At 33.8% G+C, this 20,479-nt stretch overlaps 6 protein-coding genes across 11 annotated transcripts in view; 4 read left to right on the plus strand and 2 right to left on the minus strand.

Moving 5' to 3' along the window:
• The window catches only part of LOC109855391 (12 kDa FK506-binding protein), a 2,850-nt gene extending 1,658 nt beyond the window's left edge, over positions 1 to 1,192 (plus strand). The window contains exons 3-4 of the mRNA XM_020429606.1: positions 167 to 353; positions 542 to 1,192. Coding sequence (XP_020285195.1) covers positions 167 to 353; positions 542 to 599 — 245 coding nt within the window. The 3' untranslated portion in view covers positions 600 to 1,192. The remainder of the gene's footprint in view (positions 1 to 166; positions 354 to 541) is intronic.
• Positions 1,193 to 1,593: 401 nt separating this feature from the next.
• On the minus strand, positions 1,594 to 6,289 carry LOC109855393 (protein EFR3 homolog cmp44E). The gene is made up of 16 exons (XM_020429611.1): positions 6,200 to 6,289; positions 6,006 to 6,085; positions 5,656 to 5,771; positions 5,059 to 5,221; positions 4,782 to 4,934; positions 4,594 to 4,700; positions 4,389 to 4,532; positions 4,224 to 4,302; positions 4,002 to 4,137; positions 3,613 to 3,884; positions 3,339 to 3,511; positions 2,884 to 3,244; positions 2,543 to 2,742; positions 2,344 to 2,443; positions 2,106 to 2,261; positions 1,594 to 2,023 (listed from the first exon to the last, which is right to left on the minus strand). The coding sequence occupies exons 1-16, from the start codon at positions 6,204 to 6,206 to the stop codon at positions 1,871 to 1,873; spliced, it is 2,400 nt and encodes a 799-aa protein (XP_020285200.1). The 5' UTR covers positions 6,207 to 6,289; the 3' UTR covers positions 1,594 to 1,870.
• Positions 6,290 to 7,979: 1,690 nt separating this feature from the next.
• On the plus strand, positions 7,980 to 9,404 carry LOC109855405 (chymotrypsin-1-like). The gene is made up of 4 exons (XM_020429632.1): positions 7,980 to 8,089; positions 8,254 to 8,567; positions 8,703 to 8,954; positions 9,072 to 9,404. The coding sequence occupies exons 1-4, from the start codon at positions 8,044 to 8,046 to the stop codon at positions 9,204 to 9,206; spliced, it is 747 nt and encodes a 248-aa protein (XP_020285221.1). The 5' UTR covers positions 7,980 to 8,043; the 3' UTR covers positions 9,207 to 9,404.
• A 712-nt stretch (positions 9,405 to 10,116) lies between these two features.
• Positions 10,117 to 11,231, plus strand: LOC109855396 (WD repeat-containing protein on Y chromosome). Of its 3 annotated transcripts, none has more exons than XM_020429614.1 (4): positions 10,117 to 10,457; positions 10,533 to 10,731; positions 10,826 to 10,929; positions 11,033 to 11,231. In XM_020429614.1, exons 2-4 carry the CDS (start codon positions 10,537 to 10,539, stop codon positions 11,148 to 11,150), a joined length of 417 nt encoding a protein of 138 aa, XP_020285203.1. In that variant the 5' UTR covers positions 10,117 to 10,457; positions 10,533 to 10,536; the 3' UTR covers positions 11,151 to 11,231. The 3 variants fall into 3 exon arrangements, with proteins under 3 accessions (XP_020285203.1, XP_020285204.1, XP_020285205.1); XM_020429615.1 differs by having other exon boundaries at positions 10,117 to 10,362; XM_020429616.1 differs by lacking the exon at positions 10,117 to 10,457 and having other exon boundaries at positions 10,478 to 10,731.
• A 302-nt stretch (positions 11,232 to 11,533) lies between these two features.
• On the plus strand, positions 11,534 to 13,232 carry LOC109855395 (out at first protein). The gene is made up of 4 exons (XM_020429613.1): positions 11,534 to 11,812; positions 12,066 to 12,179; positions 12,274 to 12,592; positions 12,682 to 13,232. The coding sequence occupies exons 1-4, from the start codon at positions 11,717 to 11,719 to the stop codon at positions 12,984 to 12,986; spliced, it is 834 nt and encodes a 277-aa protein (XP_020285202.1). The 5' UTR covers positions 11,534 to 11,716; the 3' UTR covers positions 12,987 to 13,232.
• Positions 13,233 to 15,666: 2,434 nt separating this feature from the next.
• The window catches only part of LOC109855397 (putative transcription factor SOX-15), a 30,716-nt gene continuing 25,903 nt past the window's right edge, over positions 15,667 to 20,479 (minus strand). For 3 of the 4 annotated variants that reach the window (XM_020429618.1, XM_020429619.1, XM_020429621.1), the window contains 5 exons: positions 19,684 to 19,906; positions 19,108 to 19,307; positions 18,605 to 18,822; positions 18,021 to 18,330; positions 15,667 to 17,827 (listed from right to left, as the gene is read on the minus strand). In XM_020429618.1, the coding sequence (XP_020285207.1) occupies positions 17,262 to 17,827; positions 18,021 to 18,330; positions 18,605 to 18,822; positions 19,108 to 19,307; positions 19,684 to 19,906 (1,517 nt within the window). In that variant the 3' untranslated portion in view covers positions 15,667 to 17,261. The remainder of the gene's footprint in view (positions 17,828 to 18,020; positions 18,331 to 18,604; positions 18,823 to 19,107; positions 19,308 to 19,683; positions 19,907 to 20,479) is intronic. The other variant, XM_020429620.1, reaches the window with a different exon arrangement.

A 20,479-nucleotide genomic window follows, 5' to 3' on the forward strand; every position in this document is an offset into this window, starting at 1 on the left:
TATAGCGTTTTATCTACTTATTTTTGTGAAAAATCTAAATGACGCATATATGCGTTCCCCGGCGCCTAGTAAAGATCTGAATCACGCATATATGCGTTCCCCGGCGTCAAGGTGTTAAATAGAAAAAACACACAACATCTTATAAGCAATGTTTTGACTTTAATAGGTACCCTTGACAATGGAAAAAAGTTTGATTCCAGCAGGGATCGTGGGGTGCCCTTTAAGTTCAGAATTGGAAAGGGTGAAGTAATTAAAGGCTGGGACCAAGGGGTTGCACAAATGTGTGTCGGACAACGAGCCAAACTAACTTGTTCTCCAGACTTTGCTTACGGTAGCCGAGGCCACCCTGGAGTATATCCTTTAGTACAAAATTATAATAGAATAATATAAAATAGAAATTAGATTTTCAGATTTAATACGAGATTATTTATTTATTTATTTATAGTTTAATGGTAATTTTGTCTAATGATAATGTTTTATTAAGTTTACTTTTTTAATACGAAACAAGAGAGTATTTATATTAGACTTGACAAAGACACACTATTCCGCCAAATGCCGTTCTCATCTTCGACGTGGAGCTACTGAAGGTGGAGCCTTGAAATACCTCTTAGAGCGTACCAAACTGACCAAACATATTTCAAACAAAAAATAAAAAAAGAACCTTATCAAATAATATGTTAAGTAGTCGTCGCACGAATGGCACATCCTACGCTAATTGCCTTAATTCAATCGCTCGACCATTTATACGAAAAAAAAAAAAAAAACTTATGTCGCGGTTTTCACAAAGTAATGTATGAAAACATAGTGTTTTTCGGCATCGCTTGGAAAGGATATGCACTTTATACAATGTATAAACTGCAAAGATCGTTAATGTCCAAACAATCGCACATGCATGGGTGTTAAACTGTAAAATTATATATCACGATGTCGTTCAACTGATTGCTCTCCGAGAGATGCGCACCACTTTTACCTTGTGTACTTCACTTAAAGCCGACTTAATCGTGTTCCTATGATGAGCGGTTGAATAAAGGGACCTTTTTCAAGCATTTTTACAAAACAATTTGTGTTCATTCCATTCACTATGTATTTGGTAAATTTTCGAATATTTTATACAAAAATTCAACAATAAAAAAATCATGAACAATGTAACACAATACAGGTCTTACAGAATAAAAAATACAGTAAAATTGTTTTACTCCAATAAGTGTACATTTCTTTTTACACATATGTATTCGATAGAAAGTTTTAACGAAAGACATAGGCATAAAAACGAAAAAAAATACTTAATATAAATATTCAGTTTACAATTTTTAAAAAATATCTAATGTAAACAATTAAAAATAATAAATCTGCGTTTATGTTTACGACACAATGTGTATTTTAACATATTTACAGAACATTTTAAAACATTTTTCTATATCGATAACAATTTCTTTCTAGAATATGCATGAAAAGAAATCACTTTATATGAACAATAAGCACGATTATAAATATTATCGAACATATGGTTTACACAATTTATGCATCATTTTTATCATTTTTGCTAAAATTTGATTTTTACATATATATTTTACATATATGTATATATATTTCATATAACAAAAATACTTGAATTGGAGATTCTATAAAAAAGTATTAGCGATTTTATAATGTATGACAGTCTATACATGTATATATTCACATAAACAAACACGATATAACCCATAACTCAACATTGCATTAAAAAATACTTAACAATAATATAAAACAAAATTCTAGCTTTTTTCCACAAAAACAGCTACTTACTAATTGTGCTACTGGACAATGTGTACAGGACCTAGGACAATACAACGCTAAGTTTAGACTAAAATGCAACAAGAACGATTTGTTTTTAATATACAAACAGCTCCGGAAAATGGATTTCATAAGCTGGGGTTTGACTCGGTTTAGCGTCTGTCTGTGGTCCAGATGTAGGAACTGTGTTGCGCGGGTCAACAGATAAAGTATTAAATATTTCTGATAATTTGCTCTGTAGAACATCGTGCTGAAAACAAGTAAAAAACGACCAAATAGAGAAACGTGATATCATTTTTTAAATATGAAAAAATTTAAATAAAGTTTTGTACCTTTGGTTGTGTTTTTGACACTAGGTCTTGGAATGGTGCGTTTCTGAAGAACTGAGAAAGTTGCATACGCTTTTCTTCTTCCACTATATGATTATTGTTATTCTCTGTCAGAATTCTTTTCATACTCTCGAATGTTAATTCTTCTCCAGGTAGTTTCTGCACAAAGGAAGTAATATAGTATTAAGAAGTTACCGACTACTAAATGTATTGAAAATAAAAATATAAGTGTAAATTATACTTTTTGTACACCGGGCGATGAACCTCCACTGTCTAAGTCTGGACCTCCAGAATTAATATCAGCTAGCGAGTTTCGTCCGGCGCTATCAACCCAAGAATGTCTAAAAGAAAATATTTTCACCTCACGTAATTTATATATAATAAATAAAAGTGTAAACTTTAATTGTTACTCTATGTTATATTTAACACAATTATATTACCTGTGCTGTAAAGAATTGCTACTGTAACCTGTGCCTTGCTGCAACTTTCCGCTATCAAGGCCGACTCCCTTTAGACATTCGCTGACAACAGTTTGATCAACTAAAAGAGCCGGCGCTATTCTAGATGTCAAACCAGTATTGTATTGAGACTGTAAATCTGGTAGCAAATGCGGACTTTCGCTTCGGCGCGCTTCTACCACCTTAGAAACAACATTATCAACCACACAATCTAAACGCGTCTTTGTGCACGTTGTTATATAATCTCAGAAAGAAAAAAATATTTTTCTACCAAATAATAATACTTTTACACAAAGATTTTGAAAATTTCAAAACACACTCACCTTATTCGCGTAATCCATCAGAGCAGTAATATTACAGACGTACGATATTAAAACTAACAAGCTGATAACTATTGCGTGCAAGTTGAATTTGAGCGTGAGACTGATTTGACTGCTTGTCAATGCCAGATCTTGAAGGCTCAGCACTAATCTCAACAATTCTAATACGGTTTCCTCAGAAGCCAATTCAATGGCAAGTAATGCCAACGTGGTATAAATAGATTCTACATTTTCTACAGTATTACTAGACAGTTCTAATGATTCGTATAATGCTAAATAAATTTCAGGGCCGTGTTTCCTAATAAAGATCACGTCAGGTCGAGATGCCTTCTCAACATCAAGACCAAGTTCCGCTACATTCACACTAAAAAAGAAAAACAAAGTTACAGCATTATGTAAAGTTTGCAAAGATTAAAAAACAAGATAACAATTAATGTTTAATTAAAACTCGAACTTACGTTGGTTTAGCGAGTTTCATGATGTTTCTATGTCGATCGATTAAAGTATGAAATATTTTTTGTACAAGCAGTCTCATTTCAGCATCCGCTGCTAATGACATTCTCAGCAATGGATCCAAGAAACTGGGCGGGAATGTCGTGTTCAAGTGAATAGTTTGATATTTAGTGCCGACCTACATACATAAAACAATAAGATATTTAGAAAAAGATTAACATTGTGATTTATACATATTTTTACATTAAAATTTTGTTTAAAATTAACAAAAATGTATACCTTTAATAACGATTTCAAAAGTATACTCTGAAGTAACACGTCTCCTTTGCCGACTGACACAATACGATCCGGCTGGCTGTACGGAACCTTACTCATGATGAACATCATAATCTCAATTTTCTGGTAATCCGGTAGATGATTCGCGAACTCTCCAAGGGCGTTAATAAGGGCTTCTTGATACAACTGCTCGTCGCTACTCGACGATTGGTTTCTCGTTACGCTAACTCGGAGATGAGATAACAAGGAGTTTATAATTTCCAATACGGATGGCCCTAGAAGAAATACCAGCGTTGTCAAAACTTTACTCAATACTCGATGATTATCATTTATTTACAAAATTTATATTATCTACAAATACATAATAAATAAATAATAAATAATATGCTCACCAACACTTTCACCTGCGGCAATGGATATAATTTTAGACAAGGTGTCCGCTATGCTAGTGCGAATTTTCGGGGACGACTTTGAATGATCGTCGAGATGCGTCATTAAAGCTTCCACTACAGTGTAAGAATATTGCGACTGTAAACATGTATTAAAAATAAACATTTTATTTTTTACACTTTTGTTTCGATGTTTTTCAATTTACATTGCAATCGATTACGTACCTGGATGGAAAACATAATTATCCTGAAAGTATGAATTGCGAAATAATTAGGAACCCACAACTGATGGTTGTCCAAGTGTCTGCAAATGTAGAAATTAATAAACATTTTCGTGCACAGATAGAAACATATATGTGTTGCGTTAATCTCGAAAATTTGATCTCGTACCTTAACACAGGTCTTATAACACATCTAATGTGGCCGAATGACGCACGTCCGATCAATTCTCGCATGCAAGTTTCCGCGAACTGCGGCGGATCCAATCGTTCTTCAGTCGGACTGTCTGGCGTCGCATCTTCCTTATTGGCATATCTAAAAATACATCTTAGTCAGTAATATATAGAATACGCAATATTGATTTCTTTCAATTCACCTTGAATTCTGCATGTTGTACAGCAATGACGGTACGATCTTGTCCATATGCACAGGTTCCCAAATATTCTCCACCAGATCATCAGATAGAGTTTTTCTCACAACACCCTGTGTTATAACAAATTCAAATGCACATAAGTACAAAGATGTTTGAAAAGAAAAATAAGAAGCAACATTTAGCGGTTTTACCTGTAATCCCTGAATACCGGCGAGTCTTATTTGCTTGCGTATGGCAGGATCGTCGTTATTGGAATGGCACATTGCCGAGTACTTTGACACGAAAAAGTCATAACGTGTGTGATAAGAAGGCGTATCTTCCTCGATATTGGCAAATCTAACAAACTGAAACACAGTACATTAATCGGTAAAACTAACTACAACGCTCTATTGATTGTAACAATTATTATAATTAATGATAAGTATTTGCGCCAACACATGTAATTGTGTTAGTTAAATTGCCACTTACAGATTGTGTCGCTAGAATTTGTAATTGAGGATCTGTCGACTCCAGCAGTTTTTGCACCATTTTTAAGAAGCTTTCAACAAACAGATTCAAGGTTTGTGCATGGCAAGCCACTAGAAGTTGGTCCATTGCCTCCATGGCAATGACAACAAAGCCATTTCTTCTCCTGTTAAAGCATAATTTCGTATTAAACAGAAAATTTCATGATTTATTTCATGATGCTATGACTATTATATATAACATGCTATAATTTGTATTATGTAATTGTACTATGTCAATCGTATTGTATATAGGTGTTATATAGGTGTGGTCAAAGTCTCACTGCAAATGTTTCGAAGCATCGTTTTGTTTTTATTTCTTGTTAAATATAGAATTAAGATAGAATGATGCGCGCTTCAAGACATTTGCACTGAGACTTTGACTGCACCCATAGTCATCTGTATTAATTGCTCCAGTCTTGTATGCATAGTGTAACATGTAATTATATTTATATAATCAGTATATATCAGTACAAGTATAATATCCAATACTATTTGTTTTGTATAAATACTTGAATTAAAATCATTAAAATTATTATAATAATTAATAATTTGTATTTACCTGTAAATATCTCTGGAAGCACGTTGAAATAAATATTCTCCAATTCTATCCAGCTTTTCGGGGCTACTCAATGAATAGAACGTCAGTTTCTCCATGTTATTTTTAATCAAGCCATCCTGACAACCAATGAAGCATATCAATGTGATTTTTTTGCATACAAAAAAAAAGTCTTATTGCAAATATCACGAGTTCAAGTTGCAAATAGAACAATCACTTTGTGCTATCGCCCGCTTGTCAAGGACAGCGCAATTCGGTATTGATTGATGATGCATTCATTCACGAGACCGATCAAATTCTTACAGAAACAAAAACACAAAATCGAAAGAACGGAATTCGGACGATAATCTCACCTGAGGATTAACCGGAAAGATATTGTCAACGAGTCTTTTGTATCTCGGGCGTAGCGCCGAGCAACACCAACAACAACAGCCTGGAATTAAAACATAAAAGATGTAAAGATAAATGTCATCGTTCAATCGCAATCTAAACGAATTAACTTTCGAGTGTGTATGATAAATTCCGATAATTTAAATCGTATATTTACCGAACATATTGTGTCAATCTCGTCGCAAAGTGTGACAGCAATGACAGTTCCGTACTGCGAACGTACATGCGTGTGTGAATAATTCGTTCGATCGGAGTTATCGATAGTTTAGTAACTATCGACAACATCCAGCAATTTATTCCCTACGAAGTTCACGCGCCATCTGCATACGTTTAAAACGAAATTACAGAAATTTGTGTTTTATACCGTTGATAAAATCGCAAGTTTGCAAAATATTTTATAAAACGATTAATTTTTGTTCGAGCGGTTTATACACATTGTTGTAAAATAAATCAGATACAATTTATATATTTCAAAATAATGTAATCCTATATTTACATATTAAAATATTGTTTTTACGTTGTTGTAATATAAATATTAAGATATCTTTTTATCTTAAAAAAAATAATTTTCAACGTCATTGAATATTTACACTATTTTTGTTGGCATGGAGTTTAACGCAAACAAGAATTGCTTTTCATTCTTTGGACATTTCATGTTTATTTTCACAGCTGTTACTTCAAATTTAAGAACTAGAGCATGAAAATATATCATCTCCTCTTAATTAATTCATTTATTATATCACCTTGAGTAAGAGCTTAATCCATCGAAAACTCATTTATAATCATTAGATAATCCTATTAATTAATTATTTATTTTTCCACATTTCTAGCTATAACACCCATCAACAAGATATGAGACAAATAGATACTTACGTACTTACCTGTTAATGTAATATTAATTTTTATTGTACTTCTGCATATATGTATAATTGTTAATCAATTCAGTGAATTTATCTTTTAATTGCACTTTACGGGATATTAATCAATAGGATTAATTAAAATGTAACACGCAGATATCGTTGTTCGATTATTGATTGTAAACAGTGACAACTGTTTGTCAAGGTCAATTAAAGACATAATGAATATGCAAACAATGAGAGAACTTTAAACACTATCTTTTACTAATCGCAAATGATTAAATAAAGAGCTGAAAGAGTCAAATCAAAAGATTACATAACAAATTCCAATCATTGCGACTTTCTGTAGTAATTTAATTCAAACAAGAGAAAAGTTTCTATAATTTAAATAACACAAAATATATTAGAATGCGAATAAAACCAACTTTTCTCTCTTGCACAAATCATCAACACAACACGAACAATGACACAATTGAACATGTCTTTTCGTAAATTTGAGAACTATTAATACGTAATTTTTTTACGTAACTTTTTTATGTATTTTCTAAACTTTTTTTTATAATAAGTGCACATTTCGTATAGTTGAGAACTTACACAAACACGATGACAAAAGATAATGATAATATCCGTGTGTTTTTGATTTTATAATTTAGTAAACAATAAAAATTTTGTTCTTTTGAAACATCCGTTTAGTAATTAATCCGTGTTAATTTCTAAAAAAATTTATTTGTTATTAATAATATATATCATTTGTTATATATGCTCAAAAAGAACATGATGAACTTCACTTGCAATTTTTGATATTTTATATTTCAATAAATTCTTTAATGAATGATTCGATTTTGCAGCAATAAATAAGAGCAAAAAAATATACTTCTTTCGTGTATCTCGGATTAATTACGTATGTTTTATCATTCGCATTCCATTTAACATATATGATGTAAAGTAATTAAGTGTGCAACTTATAGAATTTTATCATGTTTGTATTAAGATGCACAATACAGATGTCATCGCGTTTATTTGCCATAAGAATGTGGCCAGCTATTTGTCGAGATTAAATACAGGTGTAAATCTGGTATAAAAAGGACATAAAAAGTGGTGTCTTCATTCTGGGATCGATTCTCGACTCGACTCATCATCAAGAATGTTGTCCTTAAATGTGCTGTTGGTAATTGGCGCGCTCGCGCAACGTAAGTGAAAATATTTATTACAGTTATATTACAGTTTACATTTTTTTCTGTACATTTGTATTCTCGATTAAAAAAAAAAACGGTTTTTTTCGCTCAATGTAGTTTTTGCATTAAAGTATGACGTGTATTTGTGTACATGTACGTACATTGTATTCTCTATGCAGAGACTTTCGCTGATGAACCCGAAGCGATTGTCGGTGGTCAGCCAGCGGGTTTGGGCGAGTTCCCGTGGCAGGTTTCTCTGAATGTGAACGGCCAGCACATCTGTGGCGGATCCATCATCGCCCCAACCAAGATCCTAACTGCCGCGCATTGCGTTAAGGGCATTGTTTCTCCACCTTATTCCAACTTCCGCATCGCCACCGGAAATCTTAGAGCCACTCAGGGACAGAAACATTCCGTGTCGAGCGTACGCATTCATCCGAACTATGTAGACAGCGTGAGTCAATCTTGGGTGAATGACGTCGCTGTGATCACTGTAAGTCGACCTAAAATAATTCTTTCACAATGTGAAGTTACGATCTGAGTACTTATCTTTTTTTTTTTGTATTTTTGACAGTTTATGTTTGAATCATGCTTTTCATTATTATTATTATTTTTTTATCCGTTTCAGCTTAGTGCACCAATTCAATACAATCAGTACCAGAAAGCCATTGGCCTGGCTAGCTCTGCGCCGGTTCCCGGCACTCAGTGCACTCTATCCGGATGGGGCAAGACGAGCGCTAACGGTCCGCTCTCCACCACTCTTCTGAAGATGAACCAAGCCATTGTCTCCAAGTCCACTTGCCAGAACGCACACAGAGGTCAGCCTATTTACGACAGCCACCTGTGCGCATACAACAAATACGGAATTGGTGCCTGCCAAGTGAGTATAAGCATTCGTTGATGAACTAGACCTAATTGGTCCTGTGATTTGTATGACACATAACGGTGAGACAAAAAACTCGGAAAAATTAATGGAAAATCATCTGTCTTTTCACAGGGTGACAGCGGTGGTCCGTTCATTTGCAATGGTGTACAGTATGGTATCACCTCATGGGTTCTTCCTTGCGCTGTTGGCGTACCTGATGCCTACACCAGCGTCTACCATCATCGTAACTTCATTCTTTCTTCGTAAACGGATGTATCCCAGTCTCGCCACGTTATGATATGCTACATATATATAAAGTATATAATTATATTGACTTGCCAAGCTGATCATGTTTAAAATCGTTCAAAATCAATCGTTCTAATTTCTATGTAATTACGTCGCAGTCTTTCTGGGTTTAAAAAAATTATACCATTACGCAATAAATTAAAAATACACATAATAATATTTTTTATTGTTGTATTTTTAACTGGTCCCTTGTGCGATGAACAATTATTATGAGTGAAATATATAAAGAAGAAATGAATAAAGAAATAGAAAAACAGAAGAAATTCTGGAATTTCGTTCGATTGAGGACAACAGTTTTTTTTAACAAAATTACTCGACAATTACTGTGTATATTTAGTTATTCTTTTTGATAAAATATTACAAAATAAACATTTTAATCAAAACAGTCTATTACAAGATATTTTATTTGATATTTTAATGAAGTAAAAGCAAAGATAAAAAAGCTCTAAAGTGTAATAATATACTTAATATTATACTACGATAAAATCTTCTTTTGTATCTTCTTTTTCATCTTTTGTAAGATAAAAACATCTACTTTAAGATAATACTATCTTGTAAAAAATAAAAACATCTTATTACGTTAAAATCATCTTTTAAAAGATAAACTCATCTTATTTAAGATGATATCATCATTTTTTAGATAAAATCATCTCTTAAAAAATAAAATCTTCTTTTTAAGATAAAATCATCTTATTTAATATTGTCCTAAGATAATATTATCCAGCCTATCGCTGCTTTCCTTTTAGGAGACGCAGTCGACACAAGTCGACACAAGAGTCGTTCTGTCTTTGTTCAGTATTCAGTGAGAAACAAAGACAGAATGACTTTTGTGTCTCCTAAAAGGAAAGCAGCCTATATCTATAGACTGGCGTTTGCTCCTCTCTCGCAGTGGCGTGAGCCATATATGCAAAGAAGAAGAAGAAGAAATTAATTATGAAACTGTGAGAGAATAAACATATTCGTGGAAAAAGAAAGAATAGAATGCTTGCTATATGAATAAATGCATAAAAATCTGTCAAAACGTCAATTCAAATTCATGTTGGAAAGATAATACAGAGTGATATTATCGATCAAATATCAAGCAGAATATACGTGTAGTATCCAAGTTTTAGTTCAGGTTATAAACAAACTGTTGCAGGTTTGACTAAATGCGCATTTTAAATATTTTAATGAAATAACAATAATCTAGATTGTTCCTAATATATAATTCAGGTAAATCTGCAACTTATTTTGAAAAAATGTTTATATTATATCGTTTTTATGCACTTCTTAATACTTTTATCATAGAGATATGGATATTTCAAGCAGAAAAGAAGTGAAGCAACAAAGTCAAGATTTCACTTCTGCTGATCGTTTGGGATCTGATCAATTCGATTTGGTTTACGGTAGAAAATTGAAATCTCCGGTACTTGGTCATCATTATCAACTTCCTGATTTACCGACAAATTATTTGCCACCCACAATTCTGGATACGTCTCTATTGCACGTGAGATTCCACATGTCAGCCATAAAAATCATCAAATTTATTATATAGCGTATATCTCAAGTTATTGTATTGAAGAGATTTTTCAATTTCATAGATTCCCGTTTACGCGCATTTGAAAGTTTACGATTTAGAGCCCGTGCGTCTGCCAGAGATGCCGTCAATTTTGTCCTCGTTATGCAACGACGTTATGCAATCTTCGTAAATATTCCTCATATATGCTATTATTATATACGTTATTTATTTATTATATAACAAGAAGAAGTATATTATAAGAAATATATAACAAGAATTTCTTTTTCAGAGAAAATACCGTACGCAGCAAATCCTCGAAAGTGTCGACTGCACGAATGAGCGAAGAAGATAAAATATCCGCCTCGCACAGTGTTCACGGTGGTGCAAAATCTGCGCATAAAAAATGACACAATCTTAAAAAAATACATGTATACAAACAAACTCTTAAACTTCCTTTATATTTTTGCACTCACCTTTAACGGCATCGCAGATCTAATCTACATTTGTGTGCCAGACTTACATATCACATCTAGTGTCTCTGTTCAGATAAGTGTCTTTGACAACATATGTCAAGGTCATTGAGGGTGCTCCGTTTTTGTAAATATTTACCTCTTAATTTATCTCTTAATTTATAATTTTTCATTGTAATAGAGAGTTTTGTGCAATAAAACAAATAGAAGATACGTACTGATATGTAGTACTTTGATCATATTTCATTTTTCAAAATCCAAGCGTGAAGTTTTCTTTTACTATGTTGGTTGCACTGACACTAGGAAAGGGGTCGGTAAACATGACAGTCAGAAACGTCAGAAATGCGGACTGTCATAGAATAGAAAAAAAAAAGAATATTGCAGGTTTGATACGTCAGGTTATACTCAATGAAGTGAATTTTTAGAGCAAATTATCGGTTCGTCGCTACCGAGTCGGACAGACAGGGTGACGAACGTCGAAGGCAGTGTCACAACATGCGATAATGAGAGGATTCAACGAATTTCTCGCGACCTGCGTCGTATTGCAATATCTGTACGGTGTGGGCATCACACACTTGCTCATCAATGTCAAAAATCAGGTGTGAATGTGTACCGCGAATATAATAAAGAGTTATTTTACTTGCGTATAGGATTTGTGCGGAGGAGTTTATGTGCAGAACGTGTTTTCTCAGACAAAATATTCTTTTGAGAAAGATTTCTTGCTAACCTCAAATACGAATTATACATGCTTTGATACTAGAATATAAAATGTTTCTGATAACAAATATGACTGCAATATTTTTAATACATCGATATTAATGTTATGTATGAAAAATTGTTTATTTTTTACAGGGTGGTGATATTCTTTTAGAAACAATCTCCTCTAATGTTACGGAAGATCTGATCACTCTCGAGTTCCAACGTTCTGATGGCACATTGGTCACACAACTTATTGATTTCAAAAATGTAATTTAGTTTAGACACTCATCAAAATACAGAATTGTTTTATGATTGTTCTTTGTTTTTTAATCATGTGTTTTTTTAATTATTTGAATTACAGGAAGTTCAAGTCATAAAAGCTTTGGTGCTTGGTGAGGAGGAACGCGGACAAAATCAATATCAAGTAATGTGTTTTGTGAATCACTTTTATAAAGTAGATTTCATATCATCTGACGCAATGTCCAAATTGCGTCAAAAAAATCCAGGTACTGTACGTGTAGCGGAAGAGGATAGGGGTCATGTCAATTATACAATGGACCTTTTTCTGGATGTGTCCCAGTCTAAGGAAATTTCGAAACACGTTACAACACTCTGCGCAGAAGCATCTGGGTCAACTTATACTAGAAACGATGATATAAAGCAATGGATTCAAAGACCAGGTATCTTATTTAAGATTAAAACCGATATAATTACACGTACATATATATCTTAAGCTTCAATAATGGCTAAAACTAACTTTGTTTATCAGGCTCATCAGAAGAGCTACTCATGGCAGCTATATATAACTTTACAACTGTATCGCAATCTGGTACAAACGATTCAAGATCAGTGCTGATTTCCAAATGCGCTGATACATCCAATCTCTGGGCACCTTGCACGTGCTCTTTGGAATTGTGTATCGGTTGGTATCCGTGTGGTCTAAAGTTTTGCAAAGGAAAATCCGATGGCAAAAAAATAGCCAGCACCTATCGATGCGGTATAAAAACCTGTAAGAAATGTTTTATATTCTCATATTATTCAAAAATGAAACAGAACTGTCTGTGGGATGAATGACATATAAGAACGCTGTAGATAGCAATTTTTAATTGAATGAAACTATATGCGTGCATTACAATGGAGTAGGACAAAATTAGAACGGAGAATTATTCTGTTATAAACGTATTAAACATCTTGAGTTAATTTTATGAAGAAAAAGAGATATATGAATATAGTTAAAATGCAGAACAAAATTTGTTGAATAAATAAAACTTCTAATACTCTCTTCATATAAAAAAAAACTTGATATTAAATATTTTAATTACATACGTAATACTAAATGTATTTTTCACACAATTCCTACTTAAAATCTTATTTAGTGAAATTTATTTTTTTTTGTAAGTAGATAGAATATGTGTTGTATATTGAACATGTGCGAGTTTAGTTTTAATCACGATTGTAACACGCCAAAGCAAATCAGCAAAAATATTTTTGCAAAGTTAGATTTATACTGAGGAAATATTTACAAACATTTATAGCAATATGTGAGTAAATTACACTCTAAAAGAGTTTGAGTTACAAAGATTGATACACTAAAATATGTTTTACTTAATTTTTATCAATGAAAAATTTACTTTGAAAGAGAAAAGATGAAATATTGTCAAACACAATTAATTAGTAATTATACAAAGATTTTGCTGATAAAAAAGAGAGAGAGAGAGAGAGAGTGCGGATATTTGTAACATTTATAATTTTTTTCCCTATATACTTATTGAATGAGAATTTGTCTGATACATTCCACAATTTGTCAAATGTGACATTTTTTGTGACAGTTTTAATTCTATGTTTGTACAATTTATTTCTTTATAACAATTTGTTGTAGACTCAAATATGGTTTACCACATTTCTGTTGAATTTATTGAACATTCCGATTCCGATATTTACGATCCGCAACATGTGAAATCATTCCACTTATACACTCGTTAATTTTATATTTCTCATTACGTTATTTATAATACTTTCCATACTTTGATAATATGTTACAAATATTCCATTCAAAGTACCAAGACGTTCTGTTTTATTTATCGTACCGAAGTATATCAGAGGATAATTTATACGCAGAGAATTTTATACATAACACACACACACACACACTTGTAAAGCTGCCATTTATACATTGTATGTGTGTACATTATGAGTTCCAATTGTACATATAGGCATGTGTTATACGTGGAGAAAACAATAAGTTAACATGTGTAGGGATTGTATATATAAAAATATTCAATGTTAATAACTGTTGAAAACTGTATAGTCTGTATAAGATGTGCAATATATCGTGCGAAACTCTAAAGATATTTGTTTAAGATAAATGACACTTTGTAATACATTAAAAGTATCGATACAAGTTTTTGTAACGAATTGTCTTCGCGCGTTCCGCTGAGAGAACCATATCTAGCGGATCATTGCAAACAAGACTGCAAAATCTGTCCATTTAAACGTATTAATAATACGTTAAGCCATTGCTCTTTGAGATCCCTCGCAATTGTACACATTAGATTTATTACAGTAACAAAAACGAAATTATTCCAAGCGAGGAAAAGTACGTATACTTACGATGTAACTGAAGTTTGCAGTAATTGTGTATAAATATCTACTCAGTATTCGGTGTGTCGTTTAGTCGAGCAGCTATTATAAAAAAAACGTATGAAGCACTCTGTTTAATGATACAGGAAAATAATGTATACTCAACATAATTTCCTCGATAGACCTCGTTATCTATTGTCATTCACATTTTTCTAGCAGTCGATTGAGTACAAAAACTATGTATTTATGATATGATTTATTTATTAACTATGTATTTATGATGATTTTTCAAAATCCAGCTAGAATTAAAAAAAAAAAAAAGAATCCAGTGAATGAGACTCAAAGAACGAGATTTACTTTGGTTCAATTGGGAAAGCGTTACATAATCTGTTAAATAAAAAATGTCAGATCTTTCCGCAACTTTTGGCCGATTTTTAAGTGGCAACCTTTACTGCTCCGAATTCGCAATGGAAAATTGATTGAAAATTGTAATGGACAATGTTAGTATCACATGCCACAAATACTGTAAAACAACTCTAAATGTCGCACAACTCTGTTCAATGTATGTATAAATCAATGGGGATTAATACGTCAAATAAAACACGACAAATATCGTAAATAGCAATACAACATTTGTATAGAAACATACATATATATACATATATTATGTATACACATGTGTATAGATTCAAAGCAAAGACTTGGGAATCGAGTTTCCAAAGTCGCCTTGATGTACTGATTTTTAGTATCACAAACTGTTTTAATTATACGATAGCGAATTTATAATGAATGTTATAAGAACAATCCGAGAAAGGACGATGCACGTGCAATAAGAATTTCTAGCTAAATAAGAGATTAATTATTTATATCGTAATTTATTTAATATTTACTCTCCTTCGTGTCACAAATGTTTTTTTTTTGTGTAAAAATAATAAATATGCTATGTATTTATTTGGTAAGCAAGAGACTATACAATTATCCAAGACCTTTTGCAAGGAATAATTATGTAATATAACATATTTAAGATAAGAAAATGTTCGTCAATCTTTAATCGACCTTTGTATCAACTCTCTTTGATGTAATTTATGAGTATCACTGTGTATGATTTTCAGCTTTACACACATATAACGTTGTATATCTCATATATACATATAATATTTTTTATATATATTTAATAAAAAGAATTAATATATATACACAACATATACATAATGAGTGTGATATTTTTAATAACATACGATTCTCCTGAAACGAAAATCCTGAAAAATTAATTTCACTACATGTGCACAATTATAAAATTCTTTTGTGTGGTAGGATGTTCCTTCTAGAGGAAGTATGTGCAAAGTAAATGTTTGTTCACAAATGGTTCTGTATTAAGTATAATACATTAATAATAATAATAATAATAATAATAATAATAATAATAATAATAATAACGTTAATAATTGATAATAGTAAACATATAATAATAGCAAAATAATATAGTTTATAATAATTTAGTTCTAAACCTCTCTCCACACAGAATCCTCTTTCTCTTTCTTTACACATTTTTACACAAGCATCGAAAACGTTTTGCATCGCACACTCGCATTTTCCCACCAAACTTATGTAAAAAATGCGAAACAAAAATAAATTATATACAACAAGATAACTAATACTTTAAAGTTTTTTTTATTAGGTAGATAAACGTTTAAGCGATAAAGTTTTAAATGATAAACCGTTTAAGTACATATTAAAGACAAATGGTGTCACACAGTATATGTAAATACGAGAACACTTGATGCAAAACAACTTTCCCTTAATATATTGATATGCTTTCCGATATAAAATAATATATAACTTTAATATTCTTTGTGTGTTATATCGCGCGCTGTTATCTTTGCTACTGTATTACTTTGATAATGAACTCTACAAAAGTGAAATCTACATGAGTATGAAAATTCTTTCTTGCAACTTTTTATGCTATTCTAAATCAGAGCCGCGCAATATCAGTCGTTTGTCATTGTAATATCTTCTGTTCATATTATAATTTATGTTCATATATAAAACACGTGTAAATAAAGTTTTAAAGATTCACACGTGTGAAACTTTTATGAGAAAATTATAAGAGTTCTAGTAAAGAAAAAGAAAAAAACACTTTTTTGTGTCATGTAACATAATTTATAGTGTCGTTCTTGAATATTTATATCTTATGCGGGTTATTTTTTTATTCATACATTATATAACATTCTTTTTAGCGATAAAAGATGTTATAAAATATAATATTCACTTCTATTCAACACAATTTTGCTGTGGCTTGTTAACAGACGACAATTCCGATACACGTCACTCTGATCCGCATGAATGTATAATCTCAGTTAAACTGAAATATTCACTAAGAGATCGTGCTTATTTTATACACAAGAGATACTCGAACATAATGGATAGAGAGAGTTCCCAAAGAATCAAACTGCAATCAAACCTTGTTGTCCGCGCGTGTCGCGGAATAAAATAAAATTAAATTGCAAAAATGACATCTTTCCTCACAGAGATTCAAAGTTACTCTAATTTTCCGAAATTAACGAAACATACCTTTTCTATCGCGAGAATAAAATTGTTTTTATATTCTTTCGAGTAGCACCAAGCCACGTGACGACGTCAAATTTGCACACACAAGCGTCCCGTTCCTTCCTCTGTCGCGATCAAAAGACAAGTTTTTCCGCACACCGATCTGAAGTTCAGACCCGAACTGCGAGAGACATCCATGCACGAAAAACAAAAGAAGAAACACTAGCTACTGTAGCAAGTTTTGCGCACATCCGCAAGTATAACACTGAAATCGTCATCACCCTTGGACACGTGGTCCATATTCGAAGTTTGTTGCGGTTGTTGATGCTGTTGCGCAGCCGAGTGATGGTCTGGATACTTGGACACTTCCAAGCTCTGATGGTACTGCTCCATGGTGGTGTGACTGATCGCGCCGACGTTCGGAGCACAACGAACGTCCTTGCCACCCTGTTGATCATCGACGATGCACTGCGAGGTCGATATGTCCAGCTGGGTATGCGGCGATGCCCCGTAGTAGCGCAAATCGCTGGCGTAGTTGTGGTTGCTGTCCAGCATGCTCTGCGAAGACAGACTTGAGTGCGCTATGATCGGATGGGAATACTTGAAGTACTTCTCCAGTTGCAACGCTTGCTGCTGATCGTCCTCGGTGCTCATGCCGGGATCGATGTGGCCGCCAAGAATCGCATGTTGTTGTTGTTGTTGTTGTGGCGGCGGCGGCTGCTGCGCGCTGCCGGAGGACGCGTCCGTCTGATAGTCCTGGTGATGCGGCATTTGATATCGATGCGTACCTGCGAGAAACAAATCAACAGTCGATTGTGGAACGCGGACTGATAAAAAATGTAAGATTAATAAATAATTAACTATCTGATTATATTAGCTAGAGAATAATTATTTATTTTAAACTAAAATAATTCTTCTGTTCTATTGAATTAGTGCGAAAATTAAAGTCGTTAAATCTGCGTGTGAAGGAAAAAATATTACCGGAACAGGTTTCGGCAGCACCGCGTATTCCAATGGATTGCTGCCGATTACTGGCGCACTGGACCGGATTGTAATTACTCTCGACGGTGGATTGCATCGAGTAGCTCGTCGCGCTCTTGGACGACTGCGTGCCGCTGTAATGCTGCAACGATTGATCGTGCGGCGAGGCAACCGGCGGATAAAACGTGCCCGTGACTGATCCGACGTTGTCGAAACCGGAGCGTAGTTTATTGCATGACACCATCATACCGTTCGCTATGCCTACCGCGGCGATGCTCGTCGACTGTCTCTCAAAGTTCAAGTAACCCACCTGAATGACGCAATCGCATAATGTAGAACGAATCTTTTGGTATGTTTTGCTTTCTTTCTCTTTACTAATAATTTAATACAATAATAAACAATTAAATAGACTTATTTTTTTTATGTCACTATTAACAAAATTTTACACATTTTATAAATTTTATACATGTTTAAAATAAAATATTTTGAAGATTGAAAAAAGAATTTTTTTATATAACGTTGCATCGCAAAAAAAATGCACAAGAGTGTTAATATGTTAAACAATACGTTGCGCAAATACGTACGGATTTCTTGTACGTTAAAGTGTCCGTGTAACCGCCTGAGTTCTGACACGACGATATGCTGACGTTACCGGCGTGAGCCGCGTGCAGTTGATTGTCGCTACTCATAAAAGTATATCGTTTCGTTTGGTCGTTCATATCTCCGTGTTGCTTCGACGTGCCCTCCATCAGATCTCGTTCCGGATCCGGATTCTGAGTGGACGCCAGATGACCTCCGTCGCCTGGTTCGATTAAATTATCATCGTGTGATGACTTTGTTTTTGTTAACTCCACTCGTTACACGTGCTACGCAATTATCCGTCCCGATCGCGCGCGCGTTCTATGTATCAATTACTTCGCATTATATTTTACAATTGTTTTGTATGTAGAGGTTTTAACAGGCGTGTAATGCACGGGGGAATTAATCGAAAAACGCGTAACGAATCCCAAAGTACACAACGCGACATCGATGCGCGCGACTCGTGCGCGATTTAAGTTTTTGGTTCGCAAAGTAAACAAAGATTTACCGTCTGGCTCGGGACTGGCCACCGGAGATATGTCCGGAGTGTGAATAATGGGCGTATAAGGGCTGCCATAAAGCGAATTACTTTCCGATTTGTACTCCTGGATACCCTGCTGCTGCTGCTGCTGATGATACAGAGATGAGATCGGGGAATGGCCGCCCCACGGGATCTGAGGTATACTCTGGTAACTGTCCATCTTGGACCTTGAAACGGCAATATTTCCATTTGTACACGCCGTATTGTAAATTATTAATTATAATAAAACACACAAGCGCTTTATATATTGTTTAATTATTAATTTGTACGATTCGACTTTGCCGCAATTACACGTGATATATTTGCGACGCGGAATGATTTATACCGCGCTCGTTTGTTGAGCTCTCTAAACGCCGCTTAAATCTCACGAATATAACGTCATCGGCATCATAATGCGGCGCTTTAAATCCTCGCCGAGGGATCTCTCAATTAACCGGCGCGGTTATACCATCAGGCGCAACGTATGTACCTTCATTAGCGGGAAAGCACACACGCGGCCCAGGAGAGTATTGTGTGTGTGTGTGTGTGTGTGTATCGACTTACATGGAATGATGAATCGTCGTGCCCGTGGGGTTGGACCTGTTGCCCGCGGTGTTGGTCGCTAAGGGCGGCGAGGACGGTGCACCGGGTGTCCGTTTCGCGTGCTTCCTACGCCGCGGTCTGTACTTATAATTCGGGTGTTCCTGCATGTGTATCACGCGTAGCCTCTCGGCCTCCTCGACGTACGGCCTTCTGTCTTGCGGCGTCAGCCCTCGCCATTTCTTCCCTGCGAGAGGAGCAAAGCCCCGAACAAAAGTTCCCGTCAAATAAAGAATACGAGAGAAGCGGAAGAAGAAAAGAAAGAAATAAAGAAACGCGCGAAACAACACGTGCGATATGCGTAGCATGATTCTTACCGTTGTTCCGGAACTTCCTGCGTTGCATGAACAGTCAAAATGTAAAAATATCGTGAGAGATATACGATGGTGAAAAATTAAATATATTCTATATGTATATTTATTTTATTTATTAGATTAGATTGGATAACTTAATTTATAAAGCGCTTTGGGAAAATCCTCTCAGGCGCGAGAAACTAACAAAATAAAAAAAAATAAAAAAAATATAAATAGATATAAAAATCAATTATTTAGAGAATTAAATTGAGGAGAGAATTTCTTGAAATTAAAACAATTATTTAAAAAATAGTGGCAGATAAAAGTAAAAATGAATGCACATAGAGAATTAAGAATTTAAACAAAAGAAAATAATAACACACAAACATAAAAAACAGAAATAAAAAATTGAAAAGATAAGAAAACTTTATATTATTCGATAAAAAATCGAACCACAAATTAAATAT

This window comes from Pseudomyrmex gracilis, unplaced genomic scaffold, assembly GCF_002006095.1.
Source record: "Pseudomyrmex gracilis isolate BER0280 unplaced genomic scaffold, ASM200609v1 scaffold_88, whole genome shotgun sequence".
In the NCBI taxonomy this organism is placed as follows: domain Eukaryota; kingdom Metazoa; phylum Arthropoda; class Insecta; order Hymenoptera; family Formicidae; genus Pseudomyrmex; species Pseudomyrmex gracilis.